Source organism: Poecilia reticulata, chromosome 19 (assembly GCF_904066995.2).
Source record: "Poecilia reticulata chromosome 19, P_reticulata-male-v2, whole genome shotgun sequence".
NCBI lineage: Eukaryota > Metazoa > Chordata > Actinopteri > Cyprinodontiformes > Poeciliidae > Poecilia > Poecilia reticulata.
Window position 1 is genome coordinate 18755243 of NC_088848.1, and position 17738 is coordinate 18772980.

General features: G+C 39.2%; 1 protein-coding gene across 1 annotated transcript in view; it reads left to right on the top strand.

Moving 5' to 3' along the window:
• The window catches only part of gas7b (growth arrest-specific 7b), a 57298-nt gene that overhangs the window by 17045 nt on the left and 22515 nt on the right, over positions 1-17738 (top strand). Inside the window, exons 2-5 of the mRNA XM_008437743.3 lie at positions 6807-6924; positions 14869-14946; positions 15847-15935; positions 17625-17678. Coding sequence (XP_008435965.1) covers positions 6807-6924; positions 14869-14946; positions 15847-15935; positions 17625-17678 — 339 coding nt within the window. The remainder of the gene's footprint in view (positions 1-6806; positions 6925-14868; positions 14947-15846; positions 15936-17624; positions 17679-17738) is intronic.

Here is a 17738-nt window from a genome sequence, read left to right on the forward strand (position 1 = left end):
CATCAAGGTGAGTTGAATTAATGGCACCTGGGTGGGAAGCAGGGATAGACGACTGAGGGACAGTGAATAGTACACACAGAACACAACACAACATTAGAATAAATGGTGATCAAAAGATAACAGAACACTGAATCTGAAGATCAGGGAAACGCTAAGGCTACATTCACACCAGCCCTGTTTAGTCTGTTTGCCTAGAAAGTCTGGTTTGGTTGTCTGAATACGCAATCGAATGCTGATGTGGACCAAAAGAGCGAATTCTGGTCTTGGTTCTTTTGACATTAACTCTGGTGTGGTTCGAATGCATATGCGGATGCAAGCCTTCCTGCTTTTAGAGGAATTGGACTATGTAGCGCTGGGTAAATATATACAACCAAAACAAACGCAAGACTCTAACATTAACTGGAGAAATGGCCCATGATCTTTTTTCCATAGACGAGAGAAATTCTACAACCGCTAAAACCACCAGCAGATTGTGATTCCAGTCCCCAATCAAACCGAGTATACCAGATAATCCAGTGTGAAAACCCCTAAGTGACCAGAAAACTTTGTTTCAAATGGAGAAATGAGATACCTATGGAACCCCAATGCCTTGCAATCCAAAATAGTTTCAACACAAACTCGAAGTACCATGGGACATGACAGACCCCGTTTCCCAAAGGGTAGACTTCAGATCTCTTGAATCAGTGCATAACACTTAAAACGTCCTGAACCCAGTGAGGGCCTTGGAGGGAGTTCTTAAAAAGTTCAAAAATAAAATAAGAACTCCTTCCAAACTGTCCAAGAAGAAAACTTTGTTCTTCTTGGACAGTTTGGAAGGAGTTCATAAAACCAAAGTCCAACAAATACTGTCCAAGAAGCACAGAGTTTGTGAGGCTTGCCTGTAGGCCACATGAACTATGTCAGAGGTCAGCTCAGAGGTCACTGGAGCCAGTGATGGAGGATCTCCAGAGATCAGTCTGAAAGTTGCCAGAGCTCACAAAATCAATGTAGGAATCAATCAATGAACTTATTTCATACATTCCACCAGAAAAAAAAGGACAAAACACACAAAACAAAGTTAGGACTTGAAGAAGGTTCCTCAGTGTGAATGCAGCATCCTATTACATAATGCCCTCTCATACTAAATTACACATAAATGCACCACTTGTTTGGTGAAGATGTCTGGAAAGGGGGTTTGGAGAAGTGGAATTTATTTGATCATCATTTTGTAGTGACATAATCTTCCCGTTTCCTGTTTCCCTTCTGAATCAAAAACCACTCATTAGCTGAATGTATCACCAACAATGTATCATCATGACATTTCAATTCGTCTTTATGTGCTATATTGTATAAGATATAAATAACTGCATGTATTTTTCTGGAATTCCTTGTCAAGTCGGCTCTTCCTCCTACTTTCAGTGGGTAAGAGGTTTCAGCCAGTCAGCTTTACATTTCATTTCACAAAGATATGAAAGAACTAGTCTAGATCCTGGCAATGTATCTTCTGAAAGTGACGTAAAATGAATACGTATTTAAAGAAATACTTGAAGCAAAATCTTTGATTCAGAGATGTGCCGATTATAGTCGAATTTGACCTTATTTCGACATAATATATGAAGGTATAAAGAACAGCATTAAAAATATTTTTTAACCCTCCTGTTCTTAGCGGTCACTATGTATTTTTATTTTCAGCTCAGGCAACGTCACACTGTATGTGAGAGACATGGCATTGAAAGAAATGGTCTTTTTTAAACGGTCAAAATGAATAGACTTTTTTACCTAGCTTTATGTTAGCGATTAGCAGAGCTAGCGTTACTAAAGCAGCACCGTCTATCTACCTTCTATAGAGAATGTATATCTTCATCTTCACTCTGAGAAGTTTAGATATTATAGAATTTATTCATTTCATTTAAAACAAAACAGATGCTATACATACAAAAAAGAATATACGAAACACAAATAAAATGAAAGGTAGCAGAAGAAGAATAAAATTCTTATTAATATCTGCCCCTTTTTTCCAAAATAAACAATTTCAAACAATGATAGTTTTCAATTAATAAAACATAACAAAAAAAAACAACAAAAAACATCAACTCCTTCTTGTACAACAATTGTTATGATTGCACATTATACAATTGTATATGTCTTCAACAACTTAACTTTTATCATTCTCTTAAATATATCTATCGAGCCAGCATTTTTATAATCACTTTCCAGATTATTCCACAATCTTATACCTTGTACTGATGTACATTGGTCCTTCAAATTTGTTCGAATCTTGGGCTTTACAAACATTTCTATACCCTTAAGATTGTAATTACTTACTCTCTTAACGAAGTATAATTGCATATTAAGAGGTAATAAGCTTTTATGAGCTTTATACATAACCTGCAAAATATTGTAATCAACCAACTCATAAAATTTCAATAATTTCAACTGACAAAATAAAGCATTTGATGGGTGATTATAATGTTTTCTGGTGGATCTTATTGCTCGTTTCTGTAAAATATAAATGGGATTTGTAATTGTTTTACATGCTTTCCCCCAGACTTCAATACAGTAAGTCAGGTGTGGAGCAATTATTGCATTATATAACATAAATATAGCTTTGTCATTAAATAAATCCCTTACTTTGTACAATACTGCCATGGATTTGGCTATTTTTGTTTTTAAGTAATTTACATGGGGTTTCCATGTCAGCTTTTCATCAATGATAACACCCAAGAACTTAACCTCATTGACCCTACAGAGCTCAACATCATCGACTTCAAAAGGAAGATCGATAGCTTTATTTCTTTTACTAAATATCATATAATTCGTCTTATTCAAATTTAATGATAATTTATTTAGTTTAAACCAAGTTTGTATCTTAATAAATTCTGTTTGTATCATCTCCATTATTTGTTCTATGTCTTTTCCTAAACAGAAAAAGGTAGTATCATCTGCAAATAACACACATTTAAGAAGCCCTGACACATTTACTAAATCATTCAGATATAAAAGAAACAACTTTGGCCCAAGTACAGAACCCTGAGGAACCCCACATGTAATGTTGCAGAGTTCAGATCTTGCATCATTCACCTGCACAAACTGCTTCCTATTATCCAGATAACTAGATACCCACTGTAAAGCTGTACCTCTTATGCCATATCTATTTAACTTTTCCAGAAGAATGGTGTGGTTAATGGTGTCAAAGGCCTTCTTCAAATCAACAAAAACACTAATACAATACTGTTTTTGATCAACAGCTTCTGTTATTTGTTCAATCAAGTCCATGATAGCCATTGATGTAGAATTTCCAGACTTAAACCCATATTGACTGCTACTTAATATATTGTGTTTATCAATAAATAAATATAATCTATTTACAAATAATTTTTCCAAAATCTTTGAGAACTGTGGTAACAGAAATTGGCCGATAATTTGCAAACAAATTTTTTTCTCCATTTTTGTAGATGGGGATTACCTTGGCTATCTTCATGCCGTCTGGAAATACACCATTTTGAAATGATAAATTACAGATATATGTAAATGGCTCAATAACATAATCCATTATATCCTTTACAATCCTCATATCCAAGTTTAGATATCCGTCATCATTTTCAAATCAGCTGGTTCCATAACAGGTGTTGAAATCTCACGACTTTGATGTAAAACATCTGACACTCTTTCTCAGCCTAAATTAATCTGAGACATGTCTCAACATGTCAGAAGAATGTAAAATTTATTTTCCAGAGAACTTATTATGACTCTTTGCTTTCCTTCACTTCACTCAGCAGCAGCATCCGCAGAGAAGAGCGTTTTCACTTCATTCTGGTACAAAGTAGCTGTGATGTGTTCACTGACCAGGAAAAGTTAAGTTTTTGTAGTTTCCAACAGCCTGGTCTCTGATCAGCTCTCAAGGAAAAATAATGAGATTCCATAAATTTCTAGCTGCCTCCCCTCTAAAAACATGTTTTTTAAAATTGTTTTCTGTAAGAGCATTTAGTTTTTCACTCAAACAAACTTACAAGGTTTTTTCAGTTCCCCAACATGGTATAATTCAGAAAATTATTAAGTACTACCCAACTTTTTAAAAACAGTGCTTCCTCCACGTTTTCATCTCTGCTTTTGTTCTATGTTAATGAACAGAAGTGTATTTTTGTTAGAATATACAATGTCCTTCTGAGATTAGTGTTCAGCACCTTATTTATATTGTTCTTCTGTCTGGCAATCAATTTTCAATATCCACATTATCCAGATTTGCCAGTCTATTCTGGTCTCCAGCTGACTCTCTGCATGCATTCTTAGAAGTGTCTGAATTACAAATGTTGCAAATAAAAGTCTTGTAACTGGTTTGAAAGTTACAAAAACCTTGTTTCATCCTTTTGTTTTTTTTCCAGAGCACATTCATTTCATCCAGTGACCTTCCCTGAGTGAAAATGGCTTTTCTTTTATTTATTTTAACGGCTTGTTGTTTGTTCATTGTTTCATTCGTAGCCATTGTTTTCAGCGGAGGGACGTTAGTGGATGGTTTGAGTAGTTCCTCTTTTCCAAAACAGACCACTGACAAATATAACATCAGCCCCCGGGACCATCAAAGAGGAAACATTGCTGCGATGTTGTTGGATGCTGTGTAATTACACGCAGTCTTAGCCCACACATCTTCTTGCTCTCTCATCCTGTGGGTCCAGAGAGGGTTGGGTATCATCTTGGCCTCAACAGCATGTTGTGGCTTCAGTCTCTGTGGTTCTAAAAGCTCTTTCTCAGGGACAGATTGAGTTGAACTCAGCACATAATGGTATTTGGTTACAACAGAAACACGATGATGAAATAATATGTGTTCAACGGCTAAGGGCTGTGTTATCTAATGAAATTAAGTTGCTGTGCTGTTTCAATGACCCCATGTTACAGGAAAGGTCGTCTGAAGCTGTAATTTACCCTGAGAACGGGTTTGCTTATTCTACTCGGTTCTAATCTGTTTTTTTTGTGAACACCAAAAAAAAGTACTTCTTTCTTTGTTTTGAAAGTAAAATCTTGGATGTTTGATGACGTCTCATTCCAAGTTTCAGCTTATAACTTTTAGCAAAATTAGCAAAGACATTTCCTGGCTTTTTGTCAATAAGTACTAATGGCAATACAAGGAGATCTATACAGGTGTCTCCATTGTATATATTCAAGCACAAAAAGGGACATGTTTACCAATAGATATTTTACAGAACGTTGCAATGTTTTAATAAGAAACGAGAAGTGCTCAACAGTTCATACAGGCATCTTTCACTAGAAGCAGCCATATTGAATGCTAATTTTGGAGCTGCTCGACAAGCTTGGACTTTACCAACTTGAAATCTGGCTCCAAAGGATTTTGTTGTGTTTCTCACAGGTAACTTAGAAAATTTTACTTCATTTAAGTCAATGAGCAAGGCTATGGACACATTCAGCTCTATAATTTCTCAAATTAATACTAGCAGCTAGCTAGCTATTTTTCTAACTTTGTCAAGAGGCTAGCTGTTTGCAGTGCTAAACCTAACTTATCTGTTAACAGTGACAATAGGAGATTAAGTTTCAGACATGTTGTCCCATTTTTTTGTCCTGTCTAAATGCTACAGCTATATAGACTTTTGTTCATACCTCCCTGTGTTTTTCTTGTATTGTTAAAAAAAAATTCAACTGGTTGGTGAAAGTTTCTCTCGAGAAAAGTTGCTCATTTCAGTGGAAACGGTTAAAAAAAAACCCAGCATCCCCCATTTCTTCCAATGTTTATTAGCTTAAACCGATGTTAGTTTTTTAAAAAAGTCTAGAAAAATCAAGATTTTAATCAAAATCCTTTGTTTTTTGCAACCAAACAGAAACTGGGCTAACGTTGGTATTGTTAGCAATAGATCAACGTTGAACAATATTGGATCCGTGAAAAAGTGTAGCACAGGACATCTCTCCAAAAATTGCAAAACAAACACAAAAAATGCAGAAAATTATTCAACTATGTTGCTTTTGGAGTCATGACTTCTTCTTTGCTCAGTGGCACTTCAACTCATGTGGTACAGGACTAGTTTCACCGTGGGTGATGAAACCTTTTTGCTTTCATTCTGTTGTTCATTTCACGAGACTGACTTGATTATGACTTTAAATCAACAGCTGAGTACAAAACATAACCCATGTGTGTAAGAATTGCCACATGGTCGGTACCAACCTGCTTATTATTCCTGCAACACATTCCACAAAGTAGGTTTCTCATAGTAATGAGAAAAAGAGTATTTCTCCAAGTGCTACATTGGGAAGCACCATCTATATTTAAACGGCTGCTTAAATTTTACTTGCACCTCCTAAAACTAACCCTGTCGCACCAGATATGAACACTGCGCGCTGGACAGAACCTGGAAGTTATCCTGACTCTCTCAGGCCTCCAAACAGCATCCCCTCGCTGCGTTCCTCGGTTCCAACCCATTGTTTTCCTGCTAATCAGCAGCAGATGTGCGTAGTTTGCCTATACACGCTCTCATGTTGCGCTCAGCTGCTCACCGTGTGCACATATGCTGACTCCGCCGCGGCGGGTCTCAGTCCTCCCGCCTGCAGCTTGTTGTTCTTTTTGTGGCAGAGCCCGCTGCACCATGATGTCATTTTAGTTTAGAAATACTTGAGGAAATGAAATGCTGGCTGAACTCAGCGCTGCACATTTTGCAGCATCTTAACCGACGTTTGTTTCTTTCATTTCTTTCACATCGCTGTCTTCGGCGGTTCATGTCAGCGATGAAACACACTTGGGAAATAAATGTTTGTCTCCCAGCTAGCACGCTGCTGATGAGCCCTTTTCCTGATTATTAACATTTATTGCTTCTCTCTGTCAACAGAGAACAGCGTCTCTGAGTCAGCTGCCTGTCGAGGACATCAGAGAGCCTCTGCCTCCTCACTGGAAATGCTACATGTCTCCGCAAGGGAAAAAGTACTATGTCAACACCGCAAACAATGGTGAGAGAAACTCATACTACACTGCGTTTAGTCAGCCTCATAGTTGTGCTTAAACGTATTTTTCACATATCGTCACCTTCCTAAAATTGTTGCCTTTCTTTCAATTTTTCTTTTACTTGTTGCCAAAAGATGATTTAAGTAAAAAAAAAAAAAAAAATCACTTATGGCAAAAAACGCCTAGCCGTTATTCTAGGAAGGAGACACTATAAGTAGTGTTGCTATACATTGCATGCATTACTAAAACTACAAACCTCAAAATGCATTTGGACAAAGTGGGTGCACCAGGGCAGCTTTCATGGGGCAATGATTGCCTCCCACTGCCTCTAACCAGGGTAAATACTCCAGTTGCAGCTAAAACTAACTAAATATCATGAAAACGTTCAACATATTTTGTCACTCAATTCATTAGCTTCAGTACAAATAATCCCTCATCAAAATTATATGAAACAAAGGCTTGAAATATTTTTGCTATGTGTGTAAAGACTCTGCGTGTTATATGAGCTTTACTTTCTGAAATGAGTGCCCAAAAATTTCAAACTCTTTTTTTTTTATTTTTTTTTACAAAATTCACTTTTTTGCAACACAATTTTTATTATCTTAGAAAGGAAACATTACATTGTAAAACATCACATCTCTATCCCAAAGCTTCCTGGAAACATCTCTCTCCCCATCTCCCCTCACAATTAAAAAATGTCAACAAAATTCCCTTTTTTTTTTCTTTTTTTTTAGATTAGCCTGTAAGATCAGGCAGTAAATCCCTCAGTGAATGGATTGCAGTGTTTTAAACTACAACCATTGTGATTAGTTTATTTGCTAAAGATGAGGTTCTGCCTCTGTTGCTCTGTGCATGTTGTGTGGTTTGAGGCCCTCTGACTATTATAGATTAGTGTGTGACTGTGGTGTCGAGATGTGAACAACACGAGTTTTGTCGCGCTCCCCTAAGGCTTCAGCACACTGCCACTGATCGAGATCAGGGGGACTGATTAGAAAACCAGCACGGGTGCTGATGATCTTTCTCAACAACACGCCTGAGTTTTTTAGAAAATGACGTGTTTCCATTAAGCAGATTTAATTTTTTGTGGAGTTTTAAGGTCAACGGAAACACAACATGTGATAAACTTTCTCATTTGACTTTGGAGGGTTTTTAATTCAGTCTCAGGGTGTAAACACTACAAATGTTATGATCAGAACTCTGGGTTTTGATCTTATCCACATCGTACCTGCATACCAAAGATCAGCTGATTAAATCAACAAGCGCATACTTTTCTAACCCAAGCAAAATCAGTAATAGTGGGATGGCATTCTGTGTTTCGACTCTCAAAGCACATCGTTTTCAAGGTATATTGGGTTTTATTCTGAATTTGTTTTAAAAATAAGAGAGTAAGAATTTCAAAAATCACAAATTTTGTATTAAATCTCATCACTTTAGAACAATTTCTCCCCAGTTCAAGTCACAGCTCTTAAAAATGTTGTCAACGTTTCTGTTCCAGTCCATCCTTAACAAGAGCTTGTTCTGAACTCGATGACGTTCAGTCATATTAAAATGAACCGATTCATTTAAATAGTTCACCTCCACCCTTTGAGTTTTATCTTCTACTGACTGCTATATTGTGATTACTGCAATATATTTTCTGCATTTAGGTTGTTTGCTCTCTGTCTGTCGGACTGCCAGTACTGCTGCTTGTTTCTTTCTCCATGATCAGCAGTCATTGTGTCCCTGAACGCAACATTCACAGACATATTAGCAAGGAGACGGTTTAATTCCCTCCTCAGTCCACTGCCATTGCAGAATTCCCTGCTTTATTGTCTGCCTTTACTATCCTTGCGTGGCCGTGTTGTAAAAGCTGACTGATGGCAGTCATTTCTTGACTTGGCAGCTCTTGTTAGAACGAGCGAGAATGCAGTGTTACCAGTCTCAAGGTGACAACAGGCCACCTCCTAAAAAAGAGAGTTGTAGAATGATGGCCCTTCAGTGGACTGTAAAAATATTTCCTCCCCTTTTACACCTTTTCTCATATAACAACCACAAACTTCAATGTGCTGTATTGGGATTTTATCTGATTAACTGTCACCAAGTAGTGCATGACTGCAGAGGAGGAAGCTAAGAATATCTTATTTTCAGCGACTCTTTTGCTAATGAAATACCACGTTTCGTTGTGGGAAAACCCTTGATAGAAATCTACCACCTTTCTTTCTCTAGAAAGTGAATTATTGCAAATCTTTTTTTTTTTCCTCCCCAATCGTGGTCAGATCAGACAGAAAGCTGTCATTGACTAAATATGCTTTGATCTGAACCGTTCTGCGGTAGATCTGAATTTATGTTTGGGGTCACTGGCCTGCTGAAAAGTGAACATCTGTCTTTGGTCTTTTAGAACCTATAAAAGGTTTTCTTTGGATTTTGCCCAAACCTCTATCCATCTTCCTATCAACCATATTTTCCATTCCTGCTGATAACAAGCATCACCGCCAGGAGCGGCGCTAAAGGGAGGCAAGAAGGGGGCAACTGCCCCCTCAAATTTCACATCCTTAAGAACATACTTATGTCTAGAAGTCTCTTATAGCCTTCAGAGTAAATATTAATTCACCCCAACATTTTCTTAGGTAAAAGTAGCAATACTTAAACATATTTTTTATACTCAAGTAGCATTAAATAGTAGCTATCCAATAAATTCCTTTAAGTACTAAGTAACTGTACAGTCATAACACCTGATGTGACATTTAGAAATGATGTCATCAAACTGACAAAAGCAGAAATTTAAGTGCAAATTCTGGTTATTTAAAGACTGAAATAATGCAAATAAATGTCACAGTCACAAATTAACTAAATGATAAATGATTTTTATACCTAAAACTTGTCTTTGTTTTCTTCCAAATTTTGTGATTTGTGGATCATTTCCACATACTTTCCCATCCTTCACTGAGGATACTTCACCCTACCAAGACCTCTTGCCACTCCGTTATCGCCCCTCCATGTCAAAGCTCCTAGATTTGCCGTCACGTTACCATTTGACCACCACTATGTTTGAAGTAGGTCTGATCTGAATAGAGCAACTTTTTCCACATAGTTCCTATCTCCTTTATAGCTCATGTGGTGAACATGAAATTGAACTTTTTATGGTGTTTTTCATACTAATCACCCACGAAAGACAGATTTGTAAAGTGTACAACTGATAAAAATTCCAACCTGTGTCCTGTGTTTGTTGGTCCTCATAACATCGTTTGTTCATTAATATTCTGAATGTTTGAATGAATGTTTGAGTGGGATGTGGGTCAACTACTTTGACTCTTTGGTATCACTAGGAAAGCTCTTCAAACATTTAGATCATTTAACGGAACCTAAATCTAAATGAATCGGATTTTTGTTTTGAAGGTCACCAAAGAACAATGTTTTGAAATTGGTGTGATAATTTCTCATTTCAGTGTTTTTTTTGTGTGTGTGTGTGTGTGTGTGTGTGTGGGTGTGTGTGTGTGTGTGGCCTTAACTTGGAGCAACTCTGTTTCAAAGTCTGCAGGAAGGAAGTGTCCTTCACAAAACTGCTAATTCTTTAAAGCTGTTCTGCGAAGGCGTCATCCTTTATTTTACTGGTTAGAAATAACAGAAGGTGCAGTTTTAATGCATTTTTTGATCATGGACTAAACAGTTTTTGACGAGGTCTCAGAGAAAGGCAAAGTGCTTTTGCAGGACGCTGCATCTGACTCACTTTTAAGGGCTTCATACTCGGTGTCCTAAAGTCACCAATTTTCACGTCAACACTTTCCCAGTCAGCCTGTTTCTGTTTAATTTGAATTTAGAAATGTAGAGGAAGTGCATTGGTCTCTTTTCCGACTGACTCCTTGTCTCTCAGGAGCAATGAAAAAGGGACCAGTGTGGCTTGTTTACGCAGCATCTCATTGCACCTGTCCACCCCCTTTAGCTGGGATTGTGGCAAAGGGCTCTTTAAAGACCGTAACCATTTCCCCGTCGGGGATGTTCGCATCTTGTACATCTCTCTTCGTGGTGGCAGCGGTCGGGGTTGCGGCCTTGAAAGATGAGAGAGGAGGTTTAAAATTGGCTCAGCGCTCCACCCAGGCACGAGAGCGAGGGGGACTCCCTCCTTGTCTTCCTCCTCATATTTAAGGATATGGTTAGGTGGCTCCGAGGTTCTGTCAGAAAGATGGAGCGAAGCTTTTTCTCTCTCCTTCTGTCACCATTGCAAGATGGTGAGCTGAGCTCAAGTACATTCAGAATGCTTATTTTAGCAAAGCCGCGCCGCGCTGATAACCTTTTCCCTCAAACAATTGATATTTATAGCAACTGTAATATTTTTTTTATTTTTACCTGTCTTTGCCATTGTTACTCTAAAGTTCAGTTTTATTAGTGTGTTGTGTTATGACAGTGCCATGGTAACAAAGCAGCGTGGGTGGGTGAGGGTTGCGTGTCCTTGTCTTTCTTTCTTTGACTTTTTCCTTCCTGTGTTGCAGGGTGCTGCGGTTTGCCAACAGTCTCCGCTTGTCCCAGTCTGATTGTGATGGTGTGTGGGTGGGAGTGCGGTATGCGCACACCTTACCAAATCCATCCAATTTCATGTTTATTCAAAAACTTGGGCAGTCTTTCATGGTGTATTTTTGACAAACTGGTCAGGAAAGGCGTTGAGGTATATGTATATTAAAAACCCAAAGCGTAAATTTGAGTCTTTTTCCTGTTTCCTTGTTACAGTGGATGGGTTTCTGTCACTACGAGCAACAGGAGGCAGCATCAGAGACCTCTGTCATATGGTTATGAATAAAATATAGCTCAGTTAGAGCTAACTGGGTCATTTTTTCCCCCTGCTTCTTGAATCCTAAATAAGGGATGCCTCCCATTACTCGGGCTGCGCCGTGGACAATAAGTCGATGCGGTAGGTGAATCGAGTCTTCTTCGGTCGGTCGTTTGGTGTAAAAAGATCATGTTTGCAAAATGAGGAAATTTTGGACTTAGAAAATAAATCCGTGCCTCTAAAGAGTAAAAAGCTAATTCAAAATTCAAATTTTATTATCTTTACTATGAATTCAAATCATTTAAGTCACATATAATATGTATATTCTGGCTTAGATTTCCTTTATTCATACGACTTTTCAGGAATTTCTTCATAAGAGTCTGGGGGAATCTTTCTGCCATAATCCAAAAGCACATGTTTTCAGTCTGAAATGAGGATTTCATGTCTTTAGTTCTCAAAATTTTTAATACGTTTGCTTACATTTTTATTTTGAAAGCAGGATTTCATGTCTTTCTTCTCAAAACTTGTAATGCTTGTACTCAAAACTTCTCCTCGCGCTCACACTCTGCTCAAACTACGAAATATTCTCTGCTTGCTTCTGGAACAAAAATGCGCCATCACCTGGCAACCTCTCAGCCAATAGAATGAAAGTGTTGTACTGGGTGCGTTTGTTTCCTTCTAGTGCCTCTGTGGCTACTATCAATTGTAGCAAGCTGCGCCACCAACTGGATGTAGGGTATAGGTTGGGTGAACAAACTCCTGACTAAGTTCAGTAGCTGTTGGCGATCAGTGGCACTGCTAGCAGATGTTTGGTGTAACACGGAGCAGAAAGCTCAGGCCGCTGTTTCTCCCTACATCCAGTGGGTGGCGCAGGTTGATACAATCGATGGTAGTCGCACAGGCACACCCGCTAGAAGGAAACAAGCGCACCCAGTGCAACGCGTTCATTCTATTGGCTGAGAGGTTGTTAGGTGACGGTTAATTTTTGTTCCATCAGCAAGCAGAGAACGTTTCATAAGCGAGCAGAGAGTCCGTCTCATCATCCAAATCATTTTTAATGGCAAGAGAGAGAGGAAAGAAAAAACCGATAAATCACACAAATGGAAATGATCAATGTCGTTTTAATTTATTATGCAATTAATTGATTTATTACTTATTGCAACAGGCCGACAAATTTGAATGCAAAGCCTCTAGAATGAAATCTTCCATTCAGACAGGCTCTTCATGAAGTCCCACCATCTGTATCCAGTGTACAGGGAAAATATTTTAATAAAGCAATTCCCTTTATCCAATAAGATGCAATATATTTCAGCAGTATTATCTGGTGTTTTCTTCAGTATCGATCAGGGTTTATGAGAAGAGAGAGGAGTAACTGATACGTATGTGACCAGTGAGGAGAGGCTCCGGCCTAATGCTGTACATCCCGCCTGAAGTCACAGCCTACTGCCGGTTATACCCTCTCCGCCCGTGTCATTTGAGCTGATAGGCTTGGCTCGGCTGCTTCCTTTCTCTGCTAAGCGGGGATAAATAGAGCAGAGTAGCCGAAAGGCTCTAATTCAATAAAAGCTCCTCGCATGTCTTCCCCAGCCCTAGTCAAAGCAAGAATAGCCAGAAAGAAGTAAATAAAAGAGAGCTCTTGTCTTTTATGAGTCTTTTGCACCTAGAACTTTGACACAAAGCACAGATTTGAGTTACAGTACCCACAAATGGCTTCACAAGCTTCGGCTGATTAATTGGGAGGTGAAATAGATCCAAAGAAATTAGATCTTGCACTAAAAACGACATATGTCCAGCTTCCTGTAATGGCAGGAGTTTCATTATGATCTAGTCTGTTTATTTAAGACTTGGAGCTATTTAGGGTTTCCATTTCTGCAAAGGTAGTCCAGTAACTTATCTCGTTCTTCTCTTTATTTATCAGCAATTTGTATATCTGCTCTCATCTGTATACCTGATGAGAGCAGGTATAGAGCTCTCATCACATTCATACTTTGTCTTTTTCGCTTTCTTTTTAAAGCCACTCACGTGTCACGTGAACACAAGAGTTGGTCAAAAATGTGAAGCAGAGGAGGGAAAAAAGAAATATTTTCCCCACAAATCCAAATCTAAAAATGTCATGCTTGCATTTCTGAAGCAGACTTAAGTTATAGGTTATGTTATGAATATCTCTACTGGCACCGTTCCAGCTTACTTGGCTGTAAACCTAAGTTGACAGGTGGTTTATTAAGAGAGTTAGTCAGAGCAGCAGAAGACTTGCTAGAAGAGAACATGTTTGACACACAACAGACATGTTGGAGGTGGCTGTTCTGCAAATGAAACAAAACAATTTGGCTTAAATTCAACATGGCGTGTGTGGCCAAAAACAAAAAAAATTCTGTATATCACCATAAACATGCATGGTAATATACATTATGCACCAGGCTTTTCTTTTAGTGTGGCCGGTGGAGCAGGTCAGAATAAACAGGAAATACGTTTCATAATGAAGGATGTTGCGCTCAAGTCTTCTTCAGAGGCTTTCATGGTGTTTCCTTCAGTGGTTCTTGGTGCAGCGCTATCACAGGCGAGGGGGTGAACTTGTTTCTCAAAGAGTTTGGATTGTTTGACATTTCGCAATGTGAAAGCGAAACGCACCAGCTGAAACAAATGTTTCTATTTTTTCCCCACTCGGACCGAGTCTATCACATTATCGGGTGTGAAAACACCCTAAAATGTTACACTTGTTGTGTTCGTCTGTCACATAAATGACAGTCCCAGTAAACTGAAGTTTTGTGTTCGTAATTTTATGACGAACATGAAACTCTGAACATCCTCTTAATGAGAGGATGAACAACAATAACAAGCGTCTTCAGTCAGAGGCTTCTTAAAATACACTGTAATGCTGACTGCTACAGGAGCTCCTTTCAGCTCATACCATCTCTGAAGAAACTTGGATAATACAAGTTAGAAGAGTTAATTTTCCTCTGGTATTACTAAAGAATGTTTGAAGTGAATTGAATTGAATTTAGAAATCAGTTATTACTCCTAAGTGATTATGTAAAGGCTGGAAAGAAAAGTCTGAGTGTTTTTTTGTTTGTTTTTTTTACCGTGTGCAAGAAATGCCAACTTTGCATCTGTAGATGGAATCACTTCTTCTTATTCCTTCCCACAAATAGTTGCAACTGTTTAATAATGCTTCCTATGCTCTCTCCCCCTCCCCACCTCCTTCCCTCAGAGACCACATGGGAGAGGCCGTCCAGCGTCCCCGGGACCCCCAAGAGCTCCATCCGACACAAGAACTCTCTGCCAGCAGGTGCTTTAACTGCGCTCTCTTCTACTCCGTTTCTTTCACTTCAACTTCCTCAAGTGTCAGTGCCCCGGGGCTGGGAATTCTCCTAAGATTCCACGGTGGCACAAAGCCTCGGCTCATGCTTGCCACACACAGACGCTTCCTGTGACTAACTTTATCTGTAGCCGCGAACTGAGGAACTGAGGAGTCCTCTGTCTCCCGCTTTGGCCCTGCTCCGAAAGGCGAACGGGCAGAAAGAGGCAGGAAGGTTCTCTGGATGTTTCCACATACGGAAACAAACTTAATTCACTCATTCAGCTCCCTTGTTGGGAAGAAATAGCCAGAGCGCCACAGTCTGAACGGTAAAGTTTCGAAGATGTACTTTCTGGACTAATGCTTAGAGAAGGACAGTGTGACGAGTGAAAGATCGAATTTGACCCCACGAAGAAGTAGGACAATAAATCAATAACATATATTGATAGAGATGTGATCGATATTAACACATCTGATAGAATATTTGACCACTCCGATCCAGAACTGCACAGCATTCTGGGGGATGTAGGCAGAAATGACTTCATAAATGTTCATGCTGTTTCAGCACACTTAATGCATTTGCTTTTGGAAATGTAGCTAATATTCTTATGGGTTTTTTGGTTATGGCTATGTTAGCTTGTAGCTAAACAGCTACATTGCAGTAGCTTGTAAATGTTTTGCTTGTCCATAATTGTGTATGTAGCAGGTATCTGTGGTTTCAGCTTAACTCTGCATTGAAACATCACAAACAACCACAAGTCAGATTTAATTCTGACTGTGAGAGTTGGAATTTCACAGTCATTATCTTTAAGGTTGCACCTTGATAACTAAAACTTACCCACTCGACTTCAGTGTGGAAAACGTCTCTTTCTGTCTCATTTATTCGTGCAGTGAATGGTTTCCACTCAGGCGGCAGCCCCATGCATCACGGTGACCATCCCCACAACAGCCTGGTTAGGAAGAGCAGCACAGAGCCCCAGGTAAACCCTCACCGCTTTTGTTATTTTGTGTTTGGCATTTCTTTGTTTTGTTTTATTTTTTTCAATTCGGTAGCAATTCAAGACAGATCTGAATCATTTTAAGCTACTTCCTTGAAATCTGTCATAGCAATTAAAACCCACTATGTCCAGCAATCTTTTCTGTAAGTCCACTCACGTTAAATCTTTGATTTTCTTTTTGGTCGGGATTAAGCCGCCTCTCTCTTTCCCCTCATTAAATAAATAAGCTGATGGCCGTAGAAGCTGATTAAACCCTCCTACAGTATTTTTTCCCTTGATCATAATTAGCTGAGTAGTCATGGAGATATTACACACCATCCACCCACCACTTACAGTCAATGTCTCCATACCGTTCTTACTTTATAGTCATGCATTCAATTACAGGGAGCGGATCTAAAAAGATCTCTCCAGTGAGTCCTGGGTCTGCCTCTCAAGGAGATGTTTAAGACACTTTCTTAATAACCCATCAAGAGAGCGTCCCGACCAAAAGTGACTCCTGTAATATTTGGAAAAGCTGCAGCGTCACTCCACAAAGCTCATGCCTGTAGCTGTTAGTTTCAAGTTAGACTTCCTGGTAGCTTTTCGATGTTAGGCTCTCACTCAGTACTACCAAAACAAACTTAACCTCCTCCACATGAGGCAGTAACCTAATCCGGAAGCAGAGGCAGTAATTCACCTTTTTCTAATTTAAAACTACGCCTTTAGATTTGGAGGTGCTAATCCTCAACCAGGAGAATCCACTCATTGTTACAAATAAAAGTCAGGAAGACCAGCAGGACCTTATCATTTAAAAAAAAACAAAGATCCGAAGTCTGAGACTTGCTTCAGTGTCTTCGCCTGGAAATTCTGTCCATTACCAGAATTTGGACCAAGTTTGAACAAGTCTGGCTTAGATGGCCAATGTAAACCAAATGCTACTCCCAAAATATCCTGCAAGATATCCTCAAGTCCTTTCCAAGTCCTGAAATTAAAGATTCAGCTGCCATGGGAATCCTTGCAGAAAGCCCAGCACCTCCAGAGTTGTTAATGTGCTTTATGGATCCCCAGGGTCTTTCACCATGGGGTTTTCTAATGAAGTCACACTGACTCGCCACCAGTGATGGGTCTGTCCATCTCAACTTTCTCCATCTTTTGCCAACCTAAAAACTGTATCAGCTGGTTTGAGAAGAACCTCAAAGTCCACATTTTATTGCTTTAATATCCACAATTTATTTCAGCAGCACCCATTTACCACGGTTCACTATGTTGGCAAATCAGGGGTTTATGTCGGACAGCTTTTTGTGGTATTACAAACTAGATATTGGAATATGCCCTTATAAAAATACATCTCTGTTGCATTTGAACTCGCACCTAGATTCTTTATTTCAGTTCTCTACCAAAGTGATTGAAATGACACACACATACACACAGATTTGCACACTCCTGCACAAAAGAGAGAGCGAGAGAGAGCAATCATTCTTTGCTTTGCTCTGCAGAACTATCTCCACACACACACACAAACATCGGCAGCACAAGAACAGAATGCACTAGTCGGACTCATTCGGCCAGCGCATAGAAAACAACTTTGATCACATTGCGTGTTTGTTGGGAGTGACAGAGTGTTGGTGTTGCACGGTCATGTCTGACGCAGAGGACCGGAGCGTTGACGGAGTGTTCCTCTTCTCTCTGCAGAGCCCGGGATCAACCTCACCGACCAGGAAACAGAACAAGGAGACAACGGTTACGGTGAGTTTTAATGGTTGGGAAGAAATGGCTAACTGAGCAACTCCTGAAAAGCAGCTCTGC